The following is a 26664-nucleotide window of genomic DNA, read 5'->3' as shown; positions in this document are numbered from 1 at the left end:
TGCTGTCTCTAGGGAGCAAACACCTGAACAGCTCTTTACCTCTCCAAGATCTGAACATTGCTTTACCTGGCCCCTCAGAAAATATAACTGAACACCACTGCTGTATAAAGTGTTTATTAATCTTAGTCAGTTATTAATCTGTCTGCTTTATTTATTGAATAATGAGAAATTTGTAATAAGACTGTCATGTGGTACAAAGGCAACTGCCTTATAGAAGTTTAAGGAAATTACAGCTATGCAGTTGTCTTTATCAAGCAAAATTGTAATCTCACCAAAAAATTAAATTTTGTCTGACAAGACCTATTTTCTATAAAATCATGTTGACTGGCACTAAGTATATTCCCATCCTCTTATTCTTTTCCATGATTTTTCTTAGGACTAGCCAGCCTATAATTACATGGGTCATCCCACTTACCCTTTCCTGAATATTGGCATAACTCTAGCATACTCTGTCTTCTGAAATTTCCCTGGTAATCCAAGATTTATTAAAAAATTAAAATCAGAGGATAAGAGATCTCCTCAGCCAAGTCTTTTAGGATTTTTGGGTGTTAAGGTGTCTGGACCTTTTGGTTTAAAAATGTTTATCATCATCTTTAATTATTAATGAGCAGGAAAGTACTTCATTACCCAATGTGATACAAGTTCATTGTCCTGATCCTTTCCAAATACAGAACATAAATATATACTTGAACACTTTTGCCTTTTCTGCATCATTATCAACATTCTTACCATCTAGATCTAGTAAGGGGGCCTATACCATAGGAACAAAAGAAATGCTTACAAATATACTTTTAAAATCTCAGTCTTATTGTGCTTAGCCCTGCCAGGTCTGGATTTTTCCACTGATGTATTTAGCTTCCCTGAATCAATTTTCTGTACTTCATAACTTCTAATATAGTGGTTGGTATGTACTTCCTCTTTTTCTATGTTATATCCTTCCCCCAGTTACTGCCTTCACTTCTATACTGAACAATGATGGGCTTCTACCCAAAATTGTTCTGTTACTTGATTGTGGATTTTTGGTCACCTAATAAACTCTAATAAAGGGTGATTTAGGTTGGACATTAGGAAAACCTTCCTAACTGTCAGAGTGGTTAAGCCTAGGGAGCTTGTGGAATCTCCATTATTGGGGATTTGTAAGAGCAGATTGGACAAATACCTGTCAGGGATGGTCTAGATCAGGGGTGAGCAAACTTTTTGGCCTGAGGGCCACATCTGGGTATGGAAATTGTATGGTGGGCCATGCATGCTCAGGAAATTGGGGGTTGGGGTGCAGGAAGGCGTGAGGGCTCCAGTTGGGGAAGTGAGCTCTGGGGTGGGGCTGGTGATGAGGAGTTGGGGGTGCAGGAGGGTGCTCCGGGCTGGGACCAAGGGGTTCAGAGGGCAGGAAGGGGATCGGGGCTGGAGCACAGGAGAGGGTCAGGGGAGCAGGCTCCGGGCAGCGCTTATCTCAAGCAGCTTCCAGAAACAGTGGCATGTCCCCGCTCTGACTCCTATGCAGATACACGCTACCCTGTGCACAGGCTGCGGTTCCCGGCCAATGGGAGCTGCAGGGGTAGTGCTTGGGATGGGGGAAGCATGCAGAGCCCCCTGGCTGCCCCATGCATAGGAGCCAGACTGGAGACGTGCCGCTGCTTCGGGAGCCATGCGGAGTGGGGCAAGACTTTGACCCTGCTTCCTGACAGGAGCTCGAAGGCTGGATTAAAATGTCTGGAGGGCCAGATGTGGCCCCCGGGCCATAGTTTGGCCACCTCTGGTCTAGATAATACTTAGCCCTGCCCTGAGTGCAGGGGACTGGACTAGATGACCTCTCAAGGTCCCTTCCGGTTCTATGATTCTTCTTAAACAACTCCCAATTTTTATTCACCCTTTTGTGATTTTTTTTCCCCTCCCAACCAATTTTGATCATACTCTTCCCCATTTTGGGAAATCAGCCCTTCTGAAGCACCACAGATATGTTACTGGTCGGGTATATACTCTGCCCACATTCAACGTAACCATGTAGCAACATAACTTAAAAGTCAAATACTGCCATCAGTTTACATGTACAAGTCCCATGTAAGTCACAGGGCAACAGCAGAGTTTAGCCACAAGAAGATTAAAACAGACCATATATGTTCATCATGTCAGCTATCTGTTTACAATAAAGAATAAATGGGCATTGCAAAATGTAACTTTTTCTCCTTATATGCAACAGATTCTGATCTCATTTGCATTGGAGTAGATACAGAATGACTCAGTTGTGGTTTAACACTTTTTTCATACTGGTGTGAAAGAGATCAGAATATTGACTACATACTTACTCCCTGTGAGTATTTTAATTCCAATTATTATACATAATAAAGAATCAGAGTTCCAAAACATTGACTACAGCAGGTCCAGGATTTTACCCATTCCTTTTTTGCCCCGCTCTTTGTGCTTGACTCACCAATTTTAATTGCTGTTGCCTCAGAAGTTCTGGGTTGTTTTTTTTTTTTTTTAAGTTTCACACTAAACATTCTTTATATTTGTGTCAATAGTTGACCTACTTGTTTTTGTGTTTAAATCTGTTTATTGTGCAAGTCTGTTCTGTTTTGAAACAATGTTTGTTTCCAAATGTATGCATACACACACCTCACTATAAATATACATGCATATACATACATAAATGCTTCTCTCATGTAACAGCATAGCACACACTTGTTTATTGTTAGAGATCCATATAATAAAACAGAAATTCAGTGGCAAACTGTCCTTTATTGCTTTCTTTTCTTAGGAACATCGGAACTGTTATAACAGGTCAGAGCGGTGGGCCATCCAATCCAGTGTGCTGTCTCTGACAGGGGCTAGTAGCAGATGCTTCAGAGGAAGAGGACAGTGACCCCACTGTGGGTAGTTATGGATAATTTACCAATCAAGAAAAATTCTCATTGATCGCAGGTAGGAAAACAAGTAAATTAATTAAAATAACCGGGTCCAAAAAGTGATTTTTAAAGTCTCTAATCCTAAACTTCAATTTTCTCCCAGACTTTCTGCTAGAGTGGTTTTCAACCTTTGCCAGTGGTAGACTCCTACAAATTTCAAATGGAGGTGCAGACCCCTGGGAAATCTTAGACAGTCTGTGTGCAGCACCCCTGGTCTACAGGCATCAGGTTGAAAACCACTGCTCCAGGGTGACAACCTTTCACAGACCCTGGCTTAGACATAGTCCTTTGCCCCCTCCCCGCAGGGGTCCGCAAACCACGGGTCGAAAGCTACTGCCCTAGAGTCTGGTATCTTCCCCTCCACCGGCTCCCAGACTGGTTCTGCCGCTGTCCCGCCTGTCTCCCGGCAGGTGGCGCTGCTGCCCCTCGAAGGCTGAGCGCCATTAAAGCCCAGCCGCAAGGGCTCTCGACATCACGCCAAAGCCCCTCCTGCACGCGCCCCCCCAGAGCCAGCATCTCCTCTGGCGAGCCGCCTGCACAGCTACCCGGCGAGGGGGTGGAGCGGGGGAGGGCGAGAAGCAGCCCCCCCCCCCCCACACTCCATATAGCAAGAACGCTCCCTTTTGAAGGGGCTCCCACAAGCTCCCGTACAGTTGCACCCACCCCCTGCCCCCAAAGGGAGAGGGAAGCGACCGCAAAGCCGGGCAGGAGCCCGAGGGGGGCGGGGTGGAAAGGGAGAAGAGGGGGAGAGAGCCGCGGAGCGAGGCGCTAAGAGGCAGGGGAAAGCCCCCCGTGAAATGCATTGCCGCTGAGCTTCCCCCCCCCCCGCCCCTGCCTCGCGCGCCCGGATCCCAGCAGCGGGAGCAGCCGCCGCCGCCTCCCCCCGAGCAGGCTCCGGTGCTCGCTCGCTCGCGCACGCAGCCGGGCCGGCGGCGAGGGGGGAGGCCGAGGAAGGATGGCCGTGTCTCTGATCCAGGCGTGCCGCAGCCTGGCCCTCTCAACATGGCTGCTCTCCTTCTGCTTCGTGCATCTGCTCTGCCTGGACTTCACGGTGGCCGAGAAAGAGGAGTGGTACACGGCCTTCGTGAACATCACCTACGCCGAGCCGGCGGCCGGCAGCCTGGAGCTGCGCAGCGAGAAGAGCGAGTGCGGGCGCTACGGGGAGCACTCGCCCAAGCAGGATGCCCGGGGCCAGGTGGTGATGACCGCCTCCGCCCACGACCGCCTGGCCTGCGACCCCCACACCCGCTTCGCCGCCCCGGGCCCGGGCAAGAGCTGGGTCGCGCTGATCCCCAGGGGCAACTGCACGTACAAGGATAAGATCCGGCACGCCGCCGCCCAGAACGCCTCTGCCGTGGTGATCTTCAACGTGGGCTCCAGCAACGCCAACGAGACCATCACCATGCCGCATGCAGGTGCGTGGGAGCGGGCGGAGCCCCTAAGGTCTGCCTGCAGAAATCCCTGCTGGGGGGTACGCGGCCCTCCCGTGCGACGCTTTTAAGTAAGGCCAGTTTGACCCCTTCGTCCACCCCGCTCCTTACCAGGGACCATGCCTGCTGATACCTAGTGTGGTGTTACAGCAGGCTTCGCTCGCCAGGGCAGGAGTTTGGTGCCTTGGGGAGGTGGGGGACATGCTCTCCCCAAATATCTGGGCTGGGCTGAGAGCTGGGGTGGGCTGGACGGACCCTCTTGGTCAGTTTGTGTATCCGTTATCCTGGCCAAGAGTTAGCTGCCACTGGGTCCCTCTGACCCCTTCTTCTTTTTGGTTCATGTTTCATTTGTGCATAGAAGATAAGTGTTTTTCTGGGCACCTGTACAGGTCGTAAATACTCTTCTGACTGCTGCCATGGAGAGAAATTGACGGGTTGCCAAGACCTATAAACAATAACATTCAATCTGGTGGAAAAGCTCGAAAGCTGTGAAGTTTTGGCCACTTTTGTGGATTTTATGGGACCTGTGGTCCCTTTATAAGGCAGTTAGGCAGCTGTAAGCATTTTTTGTTGGATCATTAAAATCCGGTGGCCCATGTCAGGCAGGGGCTGTGGGTGAGATTGAGCTCTTCAAGATGTGAAGGATAACATTATTTCTTAATTACTAAGAGGTTCTGCAAAGTAGGGAATGCAGTGTCTACCATCATTTTTGCAATTATTTTCATCTGTGGGACCAAACCTTGTGGAGTATCTGATTTTATGAAATACAGGTGCAGACATTTGTCTCAAATTATGGTTTCTCATCCTTCCCATGTGTGCCTTCGATGCCTGGAGATGGGTGTTCAAAGAATTAATCAACTTGTGCTATCAGAGAGGGAAGGTAAACATAGCCATCAGAAATAACAGCAAAGCCAGAACAAACACTGGATTGCTATATAATGAAAACATTGTTTTTATAAAAATGTTTGTTTTGAAATTGTTGTTTTAAAGATCAGCTAATCAGATTTATTTTTAGGGACAAAGTCTTCTGCCAGGGGCCATTAGTCTCTTATGCCAAGAGCCTGACTAACATGCCACTTATTAGTGGAATCTCTGGTTTGCAGCCAGTAACTAATCATACCCAGCTCTTTCATGCCAGTTGAATCTTAGTGGTGCTGGGGGTAAATTGGAACATAATTAGGTTACAAAGCATGGATATTTTAATCAAATTTGTATGTTTTGCAATCACCTAGCCAGGATGGATGAGAGGTAAAAGAATTCCTTCATTACTAACATTATAATAGTGCAGCTATTGGACAGAACATTTTGATCATCTTGCACTCAGTCCTCTATGAAGAGATTAACTGTTTGGTGGAGCAAAATGATATGCTTTTGAGAGGGTGGATTGGATCAGAAGAAGGTTTTTATGTTTTTTAATCTTTAAAATTAGGAGCTCCTAATAGTCTTAAAACTTCTCAATAAACTACATATGGTTTAGTTTCTGTTTAGGTTGTACTCCCTATTTAAGTATTGAAGATTATTTAGCAGGCAACATAATAAGAGCTTGACATATAGAAATATAAGTACTCTTAAAGTCAAGCTCAGGGTATTTCAACACAAAATAGGATACACCATTTGTTCCTGTCTAATAAGTTTCTTTAAAACTGCCAACATGTTGAATCAATTAGTGGCTTGCCTGTTTTTAAAGAATGCACTAAGCTGTTTTCCCATGCAAATAGTGGTTTATTTGGAAACAGTGGTAGAAAAAAAAATCTACTAACAATTTAAAGGTTCGCAAAAAGAAAAGGAGTGAAGTGAGCTGTAGCTCACGAAAGCTTATGCTCAAATAAATTGGTTAGTCTCTAAGGTGCCACAAGTACTCCTTTTCTTTTTGCGAATACAGACTAACACGGCTGTTACTCTGAAATTTAAAGGTTAAAGTCCAAAAGGAATGAAAGAAAGATTATTTATTACTGTGTGTGCCCTCTGCTTTCAGAAAAATACTAATACTATATCAGTTAACCTTGGGACAGCTTCTTTAATATTACCTGGCACCTTTGCAGCTTATTCAGAAACTCCTTTTCAAGGACTGCTTTGGTTTCCCTTAGAAATGCTACTTTCTTAATCAGGAACACTCAGCTGTGTGATTCTGCCATCCCATAGGCTTAAATGAAATGAAACTTTTAAAAAACATTCTTGTAAACTATGATCAGTCAGACCATTGAGGCCTTGAAGATCATTTATTTTTCAAATTAAATTCAAAACTCCGTTCTTTCACATTTTCTCAAAAATCAATGAACATTTTAGTTTTGTGATGCTGAAAAACAGTTTACTCTCTTATCTTAGGAAAACCCTGTCCTCTGCACAATTGAAACAGAGGTATTTTAGGGCCAGGCCTATTAAAACAGAAGAAAAATAATTATTAATTAAACATAATTGTAGGGATGTTTTGCTATCTGCTAGATACCTGCCTAGTTGATATCTGAGGAACTAGTGGAAACCCAAGGACTGATTTATCCATACCCTGCATATGGTATAATCATTAACACCAAGGCTTGAGTGTAAGAAGGGTATAAAATCATAACTGCTACCAATTTGGCTTGTTAGCATTTTACACTCACTTTACTTTGGTGTCAATGATGACACAAGGTGCAGGGCAAGTTGAATTGGGCTTTCAGGCCAGCCATGTCTGCTGTGTGTGCTGCAAACACTAAACTCCCATAGTGGGAAAATGAAAAGGTTCCCCCATGGAAAAATGTGGAAACAAAGATGGTTTTGAAGGGCAAGTGAATTCTGGCTTTCCTTATAGCTGTTACCATTTCCTGCTGTATATTGTAGTGGGTTTCTGTCCCTCACGAACAAGAAAATGCTTCTAAGAGCAAGCTTTGGTTTTTTAACACATTCTCTTCAGAATGTTTTGGCTTCTTTTTACCCCATTGTTTTCTGTCTCAGTTCCTCTGCTATCATCAGTTTTTCTTACTTGCTGCTTCTCTCCTGCCTTACATGCCCCATCTTTTCTTCATCTCTATTCTCCATTCCACTGTCCCTTATTTCACCTTCTCCCAATCCCACATCACTTCCTCTTTTCCCAACTATTTTACACTATTATCTCTCAACTCTTTCCCCCCACCCGAAACTCTTATCTTCTCTCCCTCTAAATTATTTGGTTGTTGGTGAGTATTTGCTTCAGGTTGCGGGGCTGGCTGTAGGCTTGGGAGACAGGCCAGTCCTTGCCTACAGACAGCCCCGCAACCTGAAGCAAATACTCACCAACAACCACATACCACACAACAGAACCACTAACCCAGGAACTTATCCTTGCAACAAAGCCCGTTGCCAATTGTGCCCACATATCTATTCAGGGGACACCATCACAGGGCCTAATAACATCAGCCACACTATCAGAGGCTCGTTCACCTGCACATCCACCAATGTGATATATGCCATCATGTGCCAGCAATGCCCCTCTGCCATGTACATTGGTCAAACTGGACAGTCTCTACGTAAAAGAATAAATGGACACAAATCAGATGTCAAGAATTATAACATTCATAAACCAGTCGGAGAACACTTCAATCTCTCTGGTCACGCGATCACAGACATGAAGGTCGCTATCTTAAAACAAAAAAACTTCAAATCCAGACTCCAGCGAGAAACTGCTGAATTGGAATTCATTTGCAAATTGGATACTATTAATTTAGGCTTAAATAGAGACTGGGAGTGGCTAAGTCATTATGCAAGGTAGCCTGTTTCCTCTTGTTTTTTCCTACCCCCTTCCCTCCCAGATGTTCTGGTTTAACTTGGATTTTAACTTGAAGAGTGGTCAGTTTGGATGAGCTATTACCAGCAGGAGAGTGAGTTTGTGTGTGTATGGGGGTGGGGGGGGATGTGAGAAAACCTGGATTTGTGCAGGAAATAGCCCAACTTGATTGTCATGCACATTGTGTAAAGAGTTGTCACTTTGGATGGGCTATCACCAGCAGGAGAGTGAATTTGTGTGGGGGGGTGGAGGGTGAGAAAACCTGGATTTGTGCTGGAAATGGCCCACCTGATGATCACTTTAGATAAGCTATTACCAGCAGGACAGTGGGGTGGGAATAGGTATTGTTTCATATTCTCTGTGTATATATAAAGCCTGCTGCAGTTTCCACGATATGCATCTGAGGAAGTGAGCTGTAGCTCACGAAAGCTTATGCTCTAATAAATTGGTTAGTCTCTAAGGTGCCACAAGTACTCCTTTTCTTTTTGCAAACTCTGTATTGAAATCCTCACTGTCACAGGCCTGATCCAAAGCTCATTGGAAGTCTTCCCACTGATTTCAGTAGGCTTTGGATCAGGCCCCAAGTGAACACCACAGGCCTGGCAACTTTAATTCCAATGAAATGTGCAGAAGGACATGCTGAGGATTTTTTATTTCCTGATGTGTCTGATATTTAGAAACGAGGGACAAAACTTAAAAGGCCGGTTAGTGAAAGTCTGCTATATATTTTAGCAAAAGGTGTCAAGTTAATGTTTGTTCTTCTATTTCTTATTTTTCAAATAAATGTAGAGTTAGTGAAAAGTGCCAGGTTGACAGGCCTGGAGAGTGAAGTCTTCTGTTTATTCACAAAATTGGTAATACTCATGCAAACCTACTTGACCCCTTTTTAATTTACACTTAATATTTGATATTTGTTTTTTAAAAAAGAGGGATTCAAAATCCCAGATCCAAACTTCATAGCGTTTATAAAGGGCCAAACCAAAACCCTAAATGCAAACCATCTTGAACTTGTGTGTTCAAAATTTGGATCCAAATCTGAACTTTCTCAGACCTAAGGAGCGTTTAGGTTTGGCCCATTAACGACTAGGTTGAGCTGCAAATTCTGATCTGAACCTAGCACTTTGGGTTTTGTGTTTGCGCCCATCTCTAGTATCTGAAAGTCACAAGTGGTGATCAGCTTTTAGTACCTTTTGATGTGTAAATCTGAAGATTTTTAACCGGTATTAAAATGTAATTTGTTCTTGGGTCATTGGCTACATGTCCATAAACCAAACCTCAGTGAAACAAGGTAGTTTTTTCATGTTTACTTGCAGAAATAAAAACTTTCTTGAAGAAAATGTCAGTACCGGTACTAGCGAGACTCTCCGTATTTGCATTGTAAATTATGAAGATTTTATTAATTGTCTGTTTTAATTTGTCTTGGTCTGAAGTACAGTATAGAAGCGATTAGCTGGAATGTGCTTACTTTTCATTTGAATAGTTTGTTTTTAAATTATGGAAGAGCAAAGCATCTAGAATTTCTGCTAGGTTCAGAAGCTTTTATCACTTCTCAGTAATGAACTTGTATGAAAAAATGTGTTCATTAAAAGAGATTTTTCCAGGATAGTAATCCATCCTGTCAAGTAGGCCTTTGAGTGTCCGCCGCCCCTCATTTAAAACAAAATAGCAGTTGTTTAGGTTTGAAAAGCAGCTAGCTGCTGTACATAATTTTCATAAAATATTATCTATGGCAGTCTATACCTAGTGTGAATAAAGTAAATCCAGTTGAAATCAGCATAATTTACAATATTGAACAAATGTCACAATGGGCTCTCTGGTGCCATCAACATTGTGATGCTGCATATGAATGCCTCACAAATTTTGATCCAATCACCACATGTATTTAGAATGTCATAATTGTTCTGAACAGCATGTATACATGAGTCAAGTACTCTGAATTCCACTGTATTCTGCATTTACGGTACATGTCATCACTAATTTTTAGTGTCCTTTGTATGTGGAAAGTGACATCCAGCTCTCAACAAGAGGGAGGTACTTTTTGGATTTTTGAAATGGCTGTCACGGGTTAGTGATGATTGTCAAAATATTCTGTCTTTTATAATAAAAGCCAAGTATTATGATTCTTCTTTTCATTAAGAACCTGGGGTGAAATCCTTGTTCCGTTGAAGTCAATAGCAAAACTGGCAGTGACTTCAGTGGAGGCAAAATGTAATCTCTGGTCTCCTGTGCTGGAGTCCCTTTTACTAGATCACTCTTTGGAAGTAACAGTGCTTCTGTCCCACACGCTATCAAGGTCTCTGCCCAGCTATTTCTTTTAATGTGTTTTAGAACATACAGGTAGAGGTACTTTGGACTAGTAATGCACTTTCTCCTGCTTCCACCTATAATCCTGTATTGTATTAAAACTAAATTTTAGGGCTTGCACAGATATGCAAATTAGAATTCACATACATGATCTGTAGAACAAAAGTAGTATTTGGATTACAGGGAAAACCATGGCTGGGTATACCATACTTCAAAGAATTTTTGTAAATATTTTTCTGAATACTGTAGCTAAAAGCCTGGAATAAGTATTTGAAATTCTCAGTCTTCTTAATATAAACAGAATTTTCTTGTCTTTAGATGCAGTGAATGCTGAAGAGAAGGTTGTTCGTATTTATTATTTTAAAAAATCAAAAACACAAACTGTTTAGCTCATATGAAGGCTGTGCCTAAACCAGCAAAGTAAAATATATTTGGAGTCGGGGCTTTCATTCCAGCCTCATTCTTCCTGTGATATTTAGCATTTGCAGCACATATAATAATGTATACTGTGTGTAGGGCCAAATTTTCAGCCACAGTCTCTGATCTTATGCCTGTTTAAAAATTTTTTAAAAATCCTGTGTATCTTTGGTGCAAATATCTGTTTCTGCATGCCAGTCAAGTGATGTCCCAACTACCTGATTTGTATGCACAAATGCCCATTTTCACATTCAGATAATGGCATGCACATTTTTTTTGAGAGTGCAAACATTTAGGGACCTATTTCAGGGGACGCAAACAGAGAGGCTGCAGTTGAAAATGTATCCCTTTACTGAGGTTGAGGTTGAATTGTATTTATTTTTATTTGTTGTTTTACAACTGACCTTTAACATTGCAGTAAGCTGTAGCTCACGAAAGCTTATGCTCAAATAAATTTGATAGGTGCCACAAGTACTCCTTTTCTTTTTTAGTAAGATAGTTAATTATTTATGCTTTGTGTGTTTTTGGGTCTGGATTTTAGATAGTCTATTGAACTCAGTACAAATATTTCTGAGAATATTCACATTAAATATATATAATAAAATGTTGAGTGGATTTACGGTTGGATTTTCAAAAGTGCCTGAGTTAGGGGGATAAGTCCCACTGTCTTTCTGTGGGACTTGTGCTCCTAAGTCACTTAGGGACGTTAGAAAATACTTACTTTAATGAGCACTAAAAGTGGGGTCCATAATGTCTGGCTTGAGCTAAGCAGGGCCGTCCTTACGCATATGCAAAGTACGTACCTGCGTAGGGCACCAGGAAATTTGGGGCACCTGTGTGCTGCTCCAGCCCCTGCTCTGGCTCTTCCCCAGGACCCCCCCCGTGCCCTAGTCCCGCCTCTTCCTGCCCCTGCTCCGCCCCAGCCCCGCCCCCACTCCCCTGCGGACTCCAGACGTGGTCAGACCTGCACTCACCGGTAAGACAGCCACCCGGCCCCAGCCTGCTCTGCTCCCCTGGTTCCCAGCCGTGCCACCGGCGAGTGCTGGTTTCCCCCCAAGCCTGGGAGCCAGGGGAGCAGAGCAGGCTGGGGCTGGGTCACTCCACTTCCTGCAGGAAGTGGCCAGGCCCCTCCCCATTGCCCACGGTGTCCTGGGCACAGCCCTCCCGCATCACAGTGGAGGCCTGGGGTGGGGCCCCACACAACCCCTCCACCCCCGTGTGGGGGCTGCATAGGGCACCAAAATAGCTAGAGATGGCCCTGGAGCTAAGCATAGTGCAAATAGGTACTGTACAAACTTCCCTACTCAGTTCTGCCAGTGAACCTCACTCCTGACTCACAACTCTCCTAGTATTCCAGTTTTGTGCTTCTCTTTAGTAGAGGCTGTCAGTTATGTCTGATTGTGAGGTGTCTTTGTGATGTAGACAGCTAGTGCCAAATTCATCCCTGTGTAACTCAAAGGGATATAACAGGGATGAGTTTGGACTATGGAGACTAGGAAGAGAACACCAAAGTAACTTTAATCACTACTCTATGTTCCCAGAGGTGAAAAAACTACTCCTTTAATCTATTGCAACCCAGAGCCCTGTGGATAAAATTCATTGCTCCCAGTTGCTCCAACGTTTTCCCCAATTTTTCCATAAGAACAGCCGTACTGGATCAGACCAAAGATCCGTCTAGCCCAGTATCCTGTCTTCCAATAGTGGCCAGTGTCAGGTGCCCCAGAGGGAATGAACAGAACAGGTAATCATCAAGTGATCCATTCCTTGTTGCCCATTCCCAACTTCTGGCAAACAGAGGCTAGGGACACCATCCCTGCCCATCCTGGCTAATAGCCATTGATGGACCCATCCTCCATGAATTTCCCAAGAAAATTGTTTTTTTTTTTTTCTGACTTACTGAGAACTTGCCTCTCATTTTAATTTGAATCTTTTATCTTACACTAATGGTGTGATCACCTGATCCATAACCCATTGAACTCTATGAGAAGATTCCCACTGAATTCAACGGGATGGATTAGGCCCTGAGAGAGCATCTGGTCAGTTCATTAAAGTAGGCTCACTGAGGGATAGCTTGTAACTTTTATTGACCCAAACTTTCCTAACCTATTGACTTCTTTCCTCCTTTTCACCCTCCCGTTATCTGAGGCCCTGTGTTAGCTGTTGCGCAGAATCGTACTTGCACAGTTACTAGGTTCTGTATGTTATATGTAGTTTATCCAAGAGAAATCACTTCCTTTGCAATGAAACTACATTAGCATTTGTTCTAACCTCTTGTCATTAATCTTGTATTCCATTTTGGTATACTGGCCTTGAGAGGATGGCTTACAATTACAGCAGTAGTTCATTATTGTTTGTTTGTTCTAGTCCCATTGGTATTTTGGCATTAAAATGATATTTGCTAATTAGAGTTGTTATGATATTATGGGAATGCAGTCTGTCACTATTGTGTTAACACAGATGCAGTTCATTAACTCATGCAGATATGTCTGCAGTGACTTCACCCCCCACACCCCCATTTGCAGTACATCTGCATGCGTTACCACTGGAATGTTTTAACAGAAGAAGCAAAAAAGAAGCTGCGTAAAAGTTGGCACTGGGGGAGGGGGCTTGCTTTCCTTATAATAGAAAAGGGACGCCATTTTCAAATGTCACAAAAGGACTGAATGAGTCCATTATTTTGCCCAGTTGGTTTGTCAGACAATGTAGTGCATTGTCATGCAAGAAGCCTGAGTTTCAAATGACCTCTAGCTCCTTATACCCTGAGCCAGCCTTGTGAAGACTCATTATGAGGGATAGCCCTGTTTAATGCTTTTCCACATTCCAATACCTTCCGTCTACCTGCACAGAAACCATATTCGTTTCAGACAAGGCCTATTTCTGCACTGTCAGCTGTATCCAAGTGCTGGGTACTTGGCTGCTTATTTGGTACAGAAGGAGTATACAATAAAATTATGGAATTATAGAAAAGACCTATTAGTTCATGTAATCTGTCCCCTTGCGAATGCAGGATTGTTCCTTACAGTATATAATCTAGTGCTTTAAAAAAACCAAACAAATGCCCCCCAAATTTCCTGATTTATCTGACTGTGCAGGTGGTCTATAGGAACATCCAGGAAAGAGTTCAATGCTTTTATTGCCATTGTCTATCCCAACTGTCTGCTGTGCAGACAAAATATTTGTTTTTTTTCTCTTGCTCTTGCAGTGCTACATGTTAGCAATATACTATCCTTCTGTGTGGGTATTTTTTTAATAATACCTTGAGTAGTCTGTGGACGATGGCACTTTAAATCTCTGACCATTTTTCTATTGCACCTATGTGTCTTTGTTACAACAATACCTTTAAAACATGAAGATTGGATACAGCTGTCTCATTGTGTACACTTCTTGGGTTTGTATAGAATGGTTAGCTTTCCCCTCTCATGCCTTTTTAAAAAGTTTGATCCATTTTTACAGTTTTACTCAGTTATATCTGACTTCATGAGCTAGGCAGTCTCCTTTCCCACTAATCCTTTCCTCCCCACATCTATAAGTAATCCCTCATCTCCCTTTAAGTGAATCTTGACATGTCCATATATTCTTTGTCTGTCTACCTTGTCATTTCTCTCTCTCTCTCTTTCTCTCTCTCTCCTTTTTGGTCTTTTTTTTCTCTGTCTCATTTTTTCTTCCTCCTTCTGTCGTCACTCTGTGCTCTGCAGTTTTTCTTTTTCTCCCTTTTTTGCTTGTCATTTCTTCATTGCTCTGATCTGTCATATATCTTTCTTTTCTCTCCCCTTTTTTTCTCATTCATTTATCTGTGTGCTCTGTACTTCCATTTCCTCTCTACTTGTTCATTCTCTCTCTCTTTCCCTCTCCGTCTCACCCTTCCCTGTCTCTACAGCCAGGTTAACATCAACAAGCAAAGGCTAATACTTTATACATGTAGCGATCTGTAAGATTGTGTGAGCCTAATCTTTGTCAGTTTCCCTTTGCAGCTGATTCTAAGTTTAAAAAGCTTCTGTTTGGTGCTGGTGGTGATACTAATTGATTTTCTCTTGGCCATGGACACGAGCCATACATCCATATTCATGTTCGTTACTCCTGGGGGAGTTTTGTGCCACTGTGGTGTGCAGAATTTTGCAGAATTACCTATTTCCCTGCAGATTTTCTGGCCTCCACTAGGGCCTGCTGGACTCTGCAGAGCCCAGCTCACAGTAAGCAGAGTACCCAACCCGATAGGGTTGGAGGCTGCCTGTTCTTTGATCCTTATTCTCCCGGGGATGGGCGAGAACCTGGGAGACCCAGCCAGCTCTGGCATAGGGTGAGGAAGGGCAGTACTGCACCACATTATGACCCCTGGCAGGACCGTAAAGAAGCTGTGTGGAGTAAAGGCTTTGGGGGGCTGGTGACTGGGGCTGCCCCATGGCTGGGCTCTGGGGGAGGGGGGCGGAGGAGAATGCTGGTGTCTGGGACTGGAGGTGCCCTGTGGCTTGCCTCGCGGGGGAAGGGAGTGTAGGTGTCTGGGCTTGGAGGGCACCACACAGCTCCCTCCATCACCTCCCTGGGTTGTTGTAGGAGTTTCTTTAACTCTCTACTCATGGGGGAATCTTTTTTGCTGTTGTCTGTATTGACATACTTGATGACAGGTATTTTGAATTTTTTTTAAATAATTGAAACTGAACTGATTATATTGTTATTTTGACAAATAAAATATGCAGAATTTTGCAGAATTTTTAATTTTTTGGTGCTGAATTCCCCCCAGGAGTAAGTTACTGAATTTTTCCTCAGCATCTGATATGGTCAGCCCTGGAATCCTGATGCCTCCTCTCAGAAATGTGATAGTGGTTAGTGGGTTCACGCTAAGATTACTTCAGTCATTCCTTTCAGACTATGCTCGGATGTCTATCACAGCTCCCTGCTCCTCCATTGCCAGAACTCTTACCTATCTAGGCCTGCAAGGATCCATATCGGCCTCTATCTTGTTCAAAATCTATATAAAGCCAATAGAGAAAATTGTTATACAGTTCAGCATAAAATACCAAAGATATCGCATTCAGTTCTGAATCACCCTTCTATCAAATGCAAATAGCACCGTCTCCAAGTTGTTCAAAGGTCTGGCTAAGATAATTAATGGATGAGGAGCAACTGCATAAAGCTGAATCTTGTAGAGATGAGACTATATCTTAGGGAGAGGGAAGCTGTTAAAATATCTTGTAATCTCTAACATACCTACAGTAGAATTGAATACATAATATTTGAGTTGGGGAAATATAAAACCTCTCAACTAATCCATGTGTCATCCCCTCCTCTTTTCACTTTCCTCCTGGCTCTTGTTCCTTGCCTCAACGCCATTGCTCTGTTCCTATCCCCATATACCTTTCTCCTGCTCTTATCCCTTGCTCCATGTCTCTTCTTGCCACTTATCAAATAATTTTACAAACTGAGGGTCGATATTGCTATTGGTATAGGGTGCCTGTCTGATTTTCCGCCTAGAGTTGTAAGTTTTCTTTGGCAGTATTTAGTCTGCTGCTGAAACTCTGTCTCTTTGGTCGGCCTGTGCAGTGGGGAAAGTTGCATTGATGAGAATATGGCATGAGTAGATCCAATGGTGGCATGGAAAGCTTCCACCATTGTGGTAGGGGATGTTTCTACACGATGTAACTAGAAGGGAAAACAATCTATTTTGTCATGTGGCAGTCAAGGACCTTGAAAGTATATAGACCCTTGTCCAGCAATTATACTTATTTTCTTCTCCCACCACCATGACCTAGCAGCCTTGCTTCTTAGACTAAAACTAACGTGTGTGCTATCAACAAATCTCTTAATATCCAGTGATTCTCTTCTTTTATTACAAGAATACCAATCTGCTACTATTCATTAATGCTTATTATTATTCATTCTTTACTGCTATCCAACCATGCTCCCCAAAAGTAGTCTTTTGCCACCTTTGTTCTTACAATCAGAAATGATTTCAGATGCAGTACATAACATGGCTAATAGCCAGTTTTTAAGAAGAGTTGGATTATTTTCACTATGTTGAATGGAGGAGAGTGAACTGGTGAAGGCCATTTTTCTGTAAGATGGAATAGGTATTACCTGGCTTCTAAATGGGCATGACCTCTCCTTTCTTGTCTTTTTTTGATAGTCAAAGGGCTTTTATTTCTATTATCCTCTCTGTGTAACTATATATTGTGTTCTTTTAGACTTCATGTGAGTAGAGTCATAAAAATAATACTGTTAGGGCTGAATTTTAGCATCTAATGTCAGTCACTTAGTGATTCTTTTACATACCTGACATGAAGGTTTGTGAAATTTATTATTTAGGTTTTGGCCAATGTGTTGCTTAATCAGTATAGTGGATTGTGCTGTTAGCCAGTTCAAGGTGATTATCCTGGGTCATAGTCCAAGTACATTTTGTGCCTATTAAGGTATATTTAAAGGTAACAGTGCTAAGTTTTAACTTTTTTATTGCAAAGTTGTCTGTGACCCAGTAAGGTGTTATACACTAATTAGACCCATACATGAACTAGCCTGCAAAGCAGAAGTTACTAGACGCACGTACATCAATAAACACACTGGGCTGTCCAGTAGTGCTGATTTGTGCAATGAGGTACAACATACATGGTATTTCACTAAGACAGAGTCCAAAGTCTTTTACTGTCATTATGAAACAGGTGTCTTAAAATAAATTTAAAAATGAATATTAAAATTGACTCACTCTTTTGGTGCCATGTTAGTGATTTTCTGTGGTACTTTGTGCATTTTAGAATATTCACATTAAATTTTTAAATATCTATTTAATGTTGATTAGGAAATTTGGTGGTGATTCTTGCTGAAAGCCCCAATTCAGGAATGTGTTCATGTTCAAGAATGCTCTTGCACACATGCTTAACTTCAAGCACATGCTTAGTTCCCGTTAAGTAAGCACATACTTAAAGTTAAGTATGTGCTATTTTCCTGAATTGGAACCTAAGTGGTTAAAAATGGCTTTCATGGAAAAAATTTACTATAAGGCAAGAAGCAAAAGTGTCTATTAACCTAGAGCATTGTTATTTCCATTGTAAACATGGGAGCATCCTTATGTTGTTGTAATGTGATCAACATCTTCTCTGTCCAGTGATCTCCTTGACTATTTTAAATCATAGGGCTAGAAGGGACTGCAAGGGTCATCTAGTCTACCCCCTGCCAAGATGCACGTTTTGTTGTGTATAAATCATCCAAGTCAGATGACTATTCAGTCTCTTTTTGAAAACCTCCAGTAAAGGAGCTTCCATGACTTCCCTAGGCAGTTTGTTCCATTGTCCTACTGTTCTTAGAGTTTTCCCTGAGATTTAATCTAAATCTGCTATGCTGTAGTTTGAACCCATTGCCTCTTGTCCTGTCCTGTCCTCTATGGCACGAGAGAACAATTTTTCTCCATATTTTTTTATGGCAGCCCTTTAAGTATTAAAGACTGCTATCACCTTCTCCCTTAATCGCCTCTTTTTCAAACTAAACCTACCCAGTTCCTTCAGTCTTTGCTTGAATGGCTTGCATTCCATCCTTTTGATCATCTTTGTCACTCACCTCTGGATCCTTTCCAGGTTTCTCTACATCCTTTCTGCACAGCAGTAACCAAAATTGGACATCAGCTGAGGGCTGACCAAAGCCGAGCAGAGTGGTACCAGTCAGTGAGATGCTGTTGCACAAAAAAAATTAAAAATTAAAAAAAAAAACAGCCAGGTGATATCTCCTGTGGCTTGCATGCTATGCCTCTATTAATGCAACCTGAAATTGCATTTGCGTGGCTTTTTTTTATTTTTTATTTATTTATTTATTTTGTGCAACAGCATCTCACTGACTCATGTTGAGGTTGTAATTCACCACAACTCCCACATCTTTCTCAGCAATGCTGCTGCCAACCCAGTTGTCTCCCAGTTTTGTATTTGTGCATTTGTTTTTTCTTTCCTAAGTGTGACACTTTACATGTGTCTTTGTTGAATTTCATTTTGTTGTCTATAGCCAGTTCTTCAGTTGATCAAGATCCCTTTTCAACTTTAGCTCTGTCGTCCTAAGTGTTTTGCAACCCTACCCTCCACTCCAGCTTTGTGTCTTCTGCAGATTTGATAAGTATGCTCTCTATTCCTACATCCAGAACAGATCCCCGTGGAGCCCCACTTGACACCTCCTTCCAATCTGATATCATTCCTTAATAGTTACTCTTTGACCAATTGTGTATCTATTTAATATTGTTCTGCCAAGCCTGCATTTTTTCCAGCTTGCTTGTGAGAATGTCGTGTGGGACCGTATCACTGATCTGAACTGGCTGATGCTTTCAGAACTCCCTCCCGTTCCACATTCCAACGATAAATAAATGTCTGCCTCAACTTCTTCCTGGCCATGCTCTGCAGTCTTCTCAATACCTGTCACTCCTCTTCCTTTCCCTTGTGGGACGATTAACTTAACAGACCTCTGCTCACATGCACGCTCATACATTTTTAAAGTTAAGTTGTATTTAATATCTGGGGCCAGAGGTGCACTGAGTGTCAATGCTAGATGAGGAAAGAAGAGGTAAACCAGGTGTTGTGTGCAAATGGATTTGAGAGCAGTGCCCAACCAAATCAGAGTAATTCATAGTAGTCAGTCAGAATGGAGAAGTTTGCATAATTGGAAAAAAACCATACAGTGGTCATATTCTCTTACTAATAGGAGAATGGCACAATTGAGAAATATACATGTATTTAAGGCTTATCAACTGTACAGTATCCCTACACCTTGAATCAATCATAGAATATCAGGGTTGGAAGGGACCTCAGGAGGTCATCTAGTCCAACCCCCTGCTCAAAGCAGGACCAATCCCCCATAGTTGCCCCAGATCCCTAAATGGCCCCCCTCAAGGATTGAACTCACAACCCTGGGATTAGCAGGCCAATGCTCAAACCACTGAGCTATCCCTCCCCCCAAAATCATAGAATATCAGGGTTGGAAGGGACCTCAGGAGATCATCTAGTTCAACCCCCCTCCTCAGGACCAATCCCCGATTTTTGCCCCAGATCCCTAAATGGCCCCCTCAGGGATTGAACTCACAACCCTGGGTTTAGCAGGCCAATGCTCAAACCACTGAGCTATCGTTGCACCCCTCTGAGCTATCGTTGCACCCCTGGTTGAGCCAATTCCATTTTCAGTATAATTTTAAATGTTTGCTGATTTTGCTTTGCTGGTTACAACCCTTCCCCTTCCCTTGTGACCCCATCAGTATGTCAGCTTCACTTTGTATTGAGAAATTCAAGTGGAGGCTGCTTAATGTGCCTGATTGTATACATCAATTCTAAATGGCACTAACTCTCTGATTTGGCAGTGGATGATTTAGTTGAGGCATGGAACAGAGGATGCTGATTGGCCTATGATCAGAGGAAGGAAAACTGACAAATATGCCATACATTAAATATTCATATTCCTTGTTTAATTACCATATTTACTTACAGAAATTAATCTGGAGCTAAGTTACAGGGCACAAGCTTATATTTGCTATTCTGGTATTTTAAATTTGTCCACATAAGAGTTTTATAGTCACAGGAAGACATGCCAGTCTAGCCAATAGTGCTGATTAATGAACACCTTAGGTGGCTTAAGTCTTGTACCTCCAGTGCCCTGGAGACACGTATGCATCAGCAAGAGCCCAATTCTAGGAAATGCTCAGCCTCCTCAATGCAAATTAACTTCAGTAGGAGATGGGGGTACTCAGCACCTTGCAGATTAGACCCCAGTGTGTGTCCTCAGGTTTTATTAAAGGAGATACATCATTAGAACCCACCCTTCAGAGAATTACTGCAGTTTTGATTAATTTGAAGATTAACCTGGTGTTCATGCTGTTACCCTAAAGCAATACAAACTTGTTTTTAATAGATTCTACTATTTATGATTGCTTAGTAAGTCTGTCTTCAAATGAATAATACTTTTTGCAGTCAACAAAATAATTGTAACTTATTTGTTTTCAGTCATTAGTATTGTAATGTCTGTATCAGAAAAGAAGATAAAATAGGCAGTGCTTAAGTGCGATGGATAAACAACAAATGGATCATGCCTTGTACTTGTGATAAAGTTTCATTATACAGACTTTTTGAAATGTTCAGGATGTCATGAAGTTTTAACTGAGGAGATAGCTTTGGTGCCCCATTGTCACAACTGCTTTGAAGAGGAGCACAAGCAAACTGCTACAGAGCATTATATGAAGTTCCGTGAATGTCTTGAGTGGGACTACTTGTAGCTATTCACCTGTTGGAAGAAGGGTTCCCAATCTGGCCCAAAGTGATGATGATCATTATGTGGCCAGTGTAAAGTTTGATGGTCGCACTGTCTGGAGTGGTTCACAAGTGTGAGTGCCCGCCTCAGGGCAGACACCTCAACTGATGGTATGTTCTATAATTAGATTTTACCAACCTAGTGCCAAATATGAACTCCTAAAATTTTACAATTGTCTTATAACAGAGTCACAGATAAACTGCAGTAAGTGAGGTGACTATCTTGCAGCCCAGGCAAAAGATGAGCTATGTGGTAAATGGTCACTTACACCAAAAATCACAACAATATTCAGATTACTTCCAGTCCCAAGAGGCCAATCACTCACCCAGGTCAACTTGGATCCTAAATCTCACACCAAAGACCACACTGGTAGCCAATTCTATAGTAAACTAACTAAAGGTTTATTAGCAAAGAAAAAGGAATAAGAGTTATTGAGAGGTAAGAGCAGGTAAAATATATGTACAGGTGAATCTCAGTCTCTAATTTCAAAAGGTAGCAGTGATCTAGTAATCTGCCAGTTTCCCAAAATTATTTTTGGACTACCTGGAGTAACCCTGGGGGTCTCTGTCGTCTTCAGTTATTCTGCCCTATTAGAATCCAGAGGTGAAGAATTTTTAACTTGTGTCCATACTCATAGCTTCTTCTCACAGAAAAACAAGTTGACACCTTGGCTACCTATGTGCATTCTTTGGTGATGGAGAGAGAGGAATGGATTGGAGTCTTTGATCTCTGATCGTCATACAGAATGACCATTGCTTTTCAATGTGCAGGAATTAGCACCTTCCTGCTATAGTCCTTCATTTGCATTACACAAGGCTTCTTTCTGTTTGATGGATTGCTTAGTTACAGGAGTATATACTATGCAAATGTTTGTTGCATTATAACAGGGGCATAGTTGAGTGAGAACAATACATGCAGCATCCTACAAGCATGTTATAAAACACTGAACACATTCTTATGAACTTAACAGCTAATATTTTGGTAATGCCAACACACAGGTAAGCAAGACTGGCTTCCAGCTATGTATTTGTAAGTGTTCAGTGAGGCCTTGGCATGACCTGGCACCTAGTTTGCCAGCGTCACAATTATGTCACTTCATTTTCTTCCCATGTAAGTGCTTGAGTTTTGTAGGTGACATAAGTATGTTGCTGCCACTGGTTTGTGAAAAAAAGTTTTCTGGTTTTTGGAATTTCCGTATAGCTAACATCTTGTTTGCAAGAGATCCATGGCTATTGCATCAAATGGATTGAATTCAAGCATTACTGCAGGGAGAATCTGAAAAAGCCTTGTTTGGAAGATGTACAAGTCTGCCAGGTGACCATTATGAACAGTGAGCAGATAACCACACAACAGCTGTAAGGAACACTGCTGTCAGCCAAAAGTCATAGTTCAGAAAAAAGTTTTCAAATTTCAAGGAGGCGCTAGCTGAGTAAACTACAGAGAAGATGTATGCTATATTTGAAGCAAGCGAGCAGTATAGCTTTCACACCATTCCTCACTGACTGATCTACTAAGAAGAAATTGCAAGGACCTCCTTGTCAAAGGAGAAATGTTTCTGAGGTATCGGTCAGAGGAATGGCTACAAATTAAGAGTAGTGGAACACAATGAAAATTTGGAATCTAAATTCCTTCCATTTGAAAAGAGTCCTAGAACAGAAGAAAAGGGGTATAACTAAAATAATTAGACTGGAGGTGAACAACTACCTACGTCCAATCTGACGAAATTAAAATGGCCCTTAGTACAGTCTAAACATATTTCAAACAGGTGGTTACAGTAGCTGGTAGACTTTGAAACATACATGTTTTGTTTGCTTTACTCAAGTTTCCTTTAAGCACCGTTCAAGTAGAAGGAAAGCCGTACTGTAGCTGTGTTACACAGCAATTTAAAAGCCTTAGTTTTAATGGGAATATGCTGACCACTCTGGTGGGTGTTGTTGAACCTTTTGAGAAGTTGTAGACTTCTCAAAACCCATTCCCTGTTGTTGTCATTTGGGTCCCTATCATAGACTTGGTGTCACTCATTTGTTGGTGTTCTATGACAAACAATGACTGTCCTGATCAATTAAAAGTGCACGTATTTTCATTTCCTGCTACAAATGGTGCTTTGGATTGTTTGTTTGAATCTGTTGTTTCATGCTTTATACAATGGGCCAAATTCTGCCTTTGGATGGAGGTGGGCAGAATTTTACAGTTTGTCGGAAAGCCAAACATCTACTAGTAATGACTGCAGAATGAATTTGGTTGCAGAAGTAGAATTTGAAATTTTGTTTAGTTGGTCACTAAGTAAGAGAGAGAAGCAGTACTGTTCAGTTGTTACAGCAAATTTGCTGAGGGCTAAAGGGAGGATAGAGCAGTGTCATTTATATATGCCTGATATACCCAACAGTCCATCATTGTGAATGGATCGAGATCTGAATGTTAAAAATTAAACATGAAGCCTCAGTTTTTTAATTAGCTTTTAGAGAACTGAAATGCTTCATGTTTCTTCTGGTGGTGTAAGTTAGTAACTTGTTTCTACCAAATTGCTGCTGGGTGGGTGTGTATATATAATAGTGGAAAAATATTTTGAATTTTCACAAGTTTTTGAATAGTGTAATGTACAATAACACATTTTATGTTTCTACTATCTCAAATACTGTGGGCAAAATATTATACTGTAGTCCATAAGATCCCTTATGCACATTGTGGATACCTATTGGATATCCTATAGCTGTTCTTCCCATGGAACTACTACTGGTGGCAATGGAAATTCTGTATAGAATACTATTACTACTACTTAGCATATAGGTAATGCTTTGCATATTCAAAATACTGTACCAAAATGGGTGTAGAGTTTGTAACAGAGATCCACAATATGGGCAGGAGATCTTGTGAACTAGAGATAATTTTGCCCTATATGTTTACTAATTTTGGCTACCAGACTTAGTGAGAAATACATAATTTGTCATCTTGGGGCTTGATTATGCAAACACTCTCAGCTATTTTGGTTTCTACTTTAAGTAGTTCCACCGAAATTAAAAAAGTTAATTAACAAAACTCTTTCCAGCCATACTGCAACTTCTTGATTTTCATGGGGCTACTCATACCAGCAACCATTTCATTTGGTAGTGTTTACAGAACTGTATCTTTTATTATTGATAAGAATGTTTTACATATTTTCTATTAAGTGCTGTAGTTCTTGCCAACCTCTGGAATCCCAGATCTGAGTAACACTCCAGTCGTTATTAATTGTGTGTGTGTGTGTGTGTGTGTGTGTGTAGGGGCCCCAAGAAAGTGGATATACTGTAATTTCAAAGTTCTTGGTATTTTGACTAAGATTAAATGTAACATTAAGATTTTAAATTGTACTGTTTAATTTATTAACCCTAATTTGGGATATTGCAGATTATGTACATTTTATGACTTTTTAAACCAAACTTGCTACTTTTGCAAGTAATACTTAAGCATTATACCCGGATGAATAGGAACTTTTTAATTAATCTGTGTTTTTAGATCATTTTAAAATAAGCTTTAATACATTTTTAAATCAGTTTAATAACTGATACATCCTATAACTGGATACTTGCAGAGGATTTACTTTAAGAAGTCTGTTCTATCTGAAGTAAATATGGTTCTATGGACTATGAAAGGAAGCAATATTTCCCCCAGAGACAATAGAACCAACAGTATGTACTGAGAGTTCTGAATGAATGGAATGGGAAATTGCCTCTATTCATTTGAAATTTTTAAAAATAATTTGAGTGAGTGACTGTCATTAGGATGGCCCTTTGATGCCATGTGATCACAATTATTTGCCATTATTTTAGCCAATCTATTTCAGTAGACTAGAATCTTAGCATATTACTTATCAAAGGATAGTCTGTATTACATTGTAAAGCCCTGACCTCATCACTGAGAACTGTACTTCAAGCCAAAATGGACAGTGAAACATTTATTTAAAATACAAATAAAGGAATTTCCCAACACTTAAAACATCTTCACATTTAGTAAACATCACTTCTTTGGGGTAAATCCTGCTTCGTGACCATGGAAGGTAATCTAAGAGCAGAATCAGTGTAGCAGTGGGGATAGGCTCCTCCGGCATGGCGATGTAACAAGGACAGATGATCTGTTTCAGCACAGATCCTTTTGTCCTTTTCCCTCATGGCGTGAAAGAAACAAGGTGTGGGAATGGCTGTTTTAGTCAATTAATGGATTCCCATCCTCCAAACTGCAAACTAGCCATCAGGGCTTTCTCCTCTTCTTGCATAGGCCCATTTGGCTGGATGCTACAATGTCTCTTAAAAAAGAAAAAAATACTCTAATCTTCCTTTTAGATGATTATGTTAACATTTTTCATTTAGAAGCTGGCAGTCAGAGGAAAAACAGAGATCCAGAATGGGAAATATAAGCCATAAACAAATTAAATTAAGCACTGATTATTTTATACACCACTAAATATAAAGCTTTCATTCATCTTGACTTACAGTAGCAGTAAGACCCCCAAAGAATGCATTATAAGGGATTATGGACTTCTTTGGCAAAGGATATCATTATTGTCCCAGTCTGTAATCTCTAGTAGTGCCATATCTGGTCAGTCTATTTGTATCAATTTTTAGTCACCTTATCCAGGGCTACATTTCATAGATTTTGTTTTGTTTTTAAAGGCCAGAAGAGGCCATTATGATCATCCAGTGTGACCTCCTGCATAACACAGGCCAAAGAACCTCACCCCGTAATTTGACACACATCCATAATTTTGGTTTAAACTAGAATATGTCCCTTCTAAAAGCATCCAGTTTTGATTTAAAGACTGAAAGTTGATGGAGAAGCTACCACTTCCCTAAGTTGTTCCAATGTTTAATTGTCCTCTCTGTTAAAAATGCGTGCCGTGTTTCTAGTCTGAATTTGTCTAGCTTCAGCTTGCTACCATTGGGTCTTGTTATGCCTTTTTCTGCTAGATTCAAGAGCTATCAACTATCAGAAATCTCTGCCCCATTAGGTGCTTGTAGGCCATGATCAAGTCACTTTTTAACCTTCCCTGCAATAAACTAGTAGATTGAGCTTCTTTAGTCTCTCACTATAGGGCATGTTTTCCAAACTTTGAAGCATTCATGTAGCTCTTCCCCGTTTTTCAACATCCTTTCTGAGATTCAAGCATTCAAGAGTCACAGGTGTTTGAAAACAACAGAAGGACTGAGATTCCCCTGGTCTGATTTCACCCTTGCTGTGAGTCTGAGGTTTATCAGTGTTTCAGGCTGGGCAGAGCCCTTCCTGCCAGTCCTGCTTATATGTGGCTATGACTGCTCCCTCCTCAAGCCCCTCTGCTCAGACCAGCACCCATCTGTTAAGTATGACACACACACACACCCCACCCTTCCCCATCATTCTTCCCACAGGCCCCTGTGTACAAAAAACATTGTTTCATGGGGGTGGGCAGTTAGTTGAGAGACCACTAAAATCGAAGCCTCCAGAGTGCAGTCTTGATGGCTTCTCAGGATAGTCCTTCAATGAAGTGTTAAGCACCTTTCCTGGACAGGGCAACTGTTTGCAAGGCATTACACTAGCCTACTGTCAGACCGGTTTAGACGTGTTCAGCACTCAACACAAAATGGAGTTCATAATTTGGCAGACA

The 26664-nt window shown here is 41.5% G+C and overlaps 1 protein-coding gene across 3 annotated transcripts in view; it reads left to right on the top strand.

Moving 5' to 3' along the window:
• Window positions 1-2969: 2969 nt before the first annotated feature.
• The window catches only part of RNF150 (ring finger protein 150), a 211861-nt gene continuing 188166 nt past the window's right edge, over window positions 2970-26664 (top strand). For all 3 annotated transcript variants that reach the window (XM_084626119.1, XM_084626118.1, XM_084626117.1), the window contains exon 1: window positions 2970-4318. In XM_084626119.1, coding sequence (XP_084482245.1) covers window positions 3859-4318 — 460 coding nt within the window. In that variant the 5' untranslated portion in view covers window positions 2970-3858. The remainder of the gene's footprint in view (window positions 4319-26664) is intronic.

The sequence above is a fragment of the Lepidochelys olivacea genome (genome assembly GCF_965140295.1).
Source record: "Lepidochelys olivacea isolate rLepOli2 genome assembly, chromosome: 4".
Classification (NCBI taxonomy): Eukaryota; Metazoa; Chordata; order Testudines; family Cheloniidae; genus Lepidochelys; species Lepidochelys olivacea.
The sequence above is the reverse complement of the archived record's forward strand: the minus strand, read 5'-3'. Positions and strand labels throughout refer to the sequence as shown.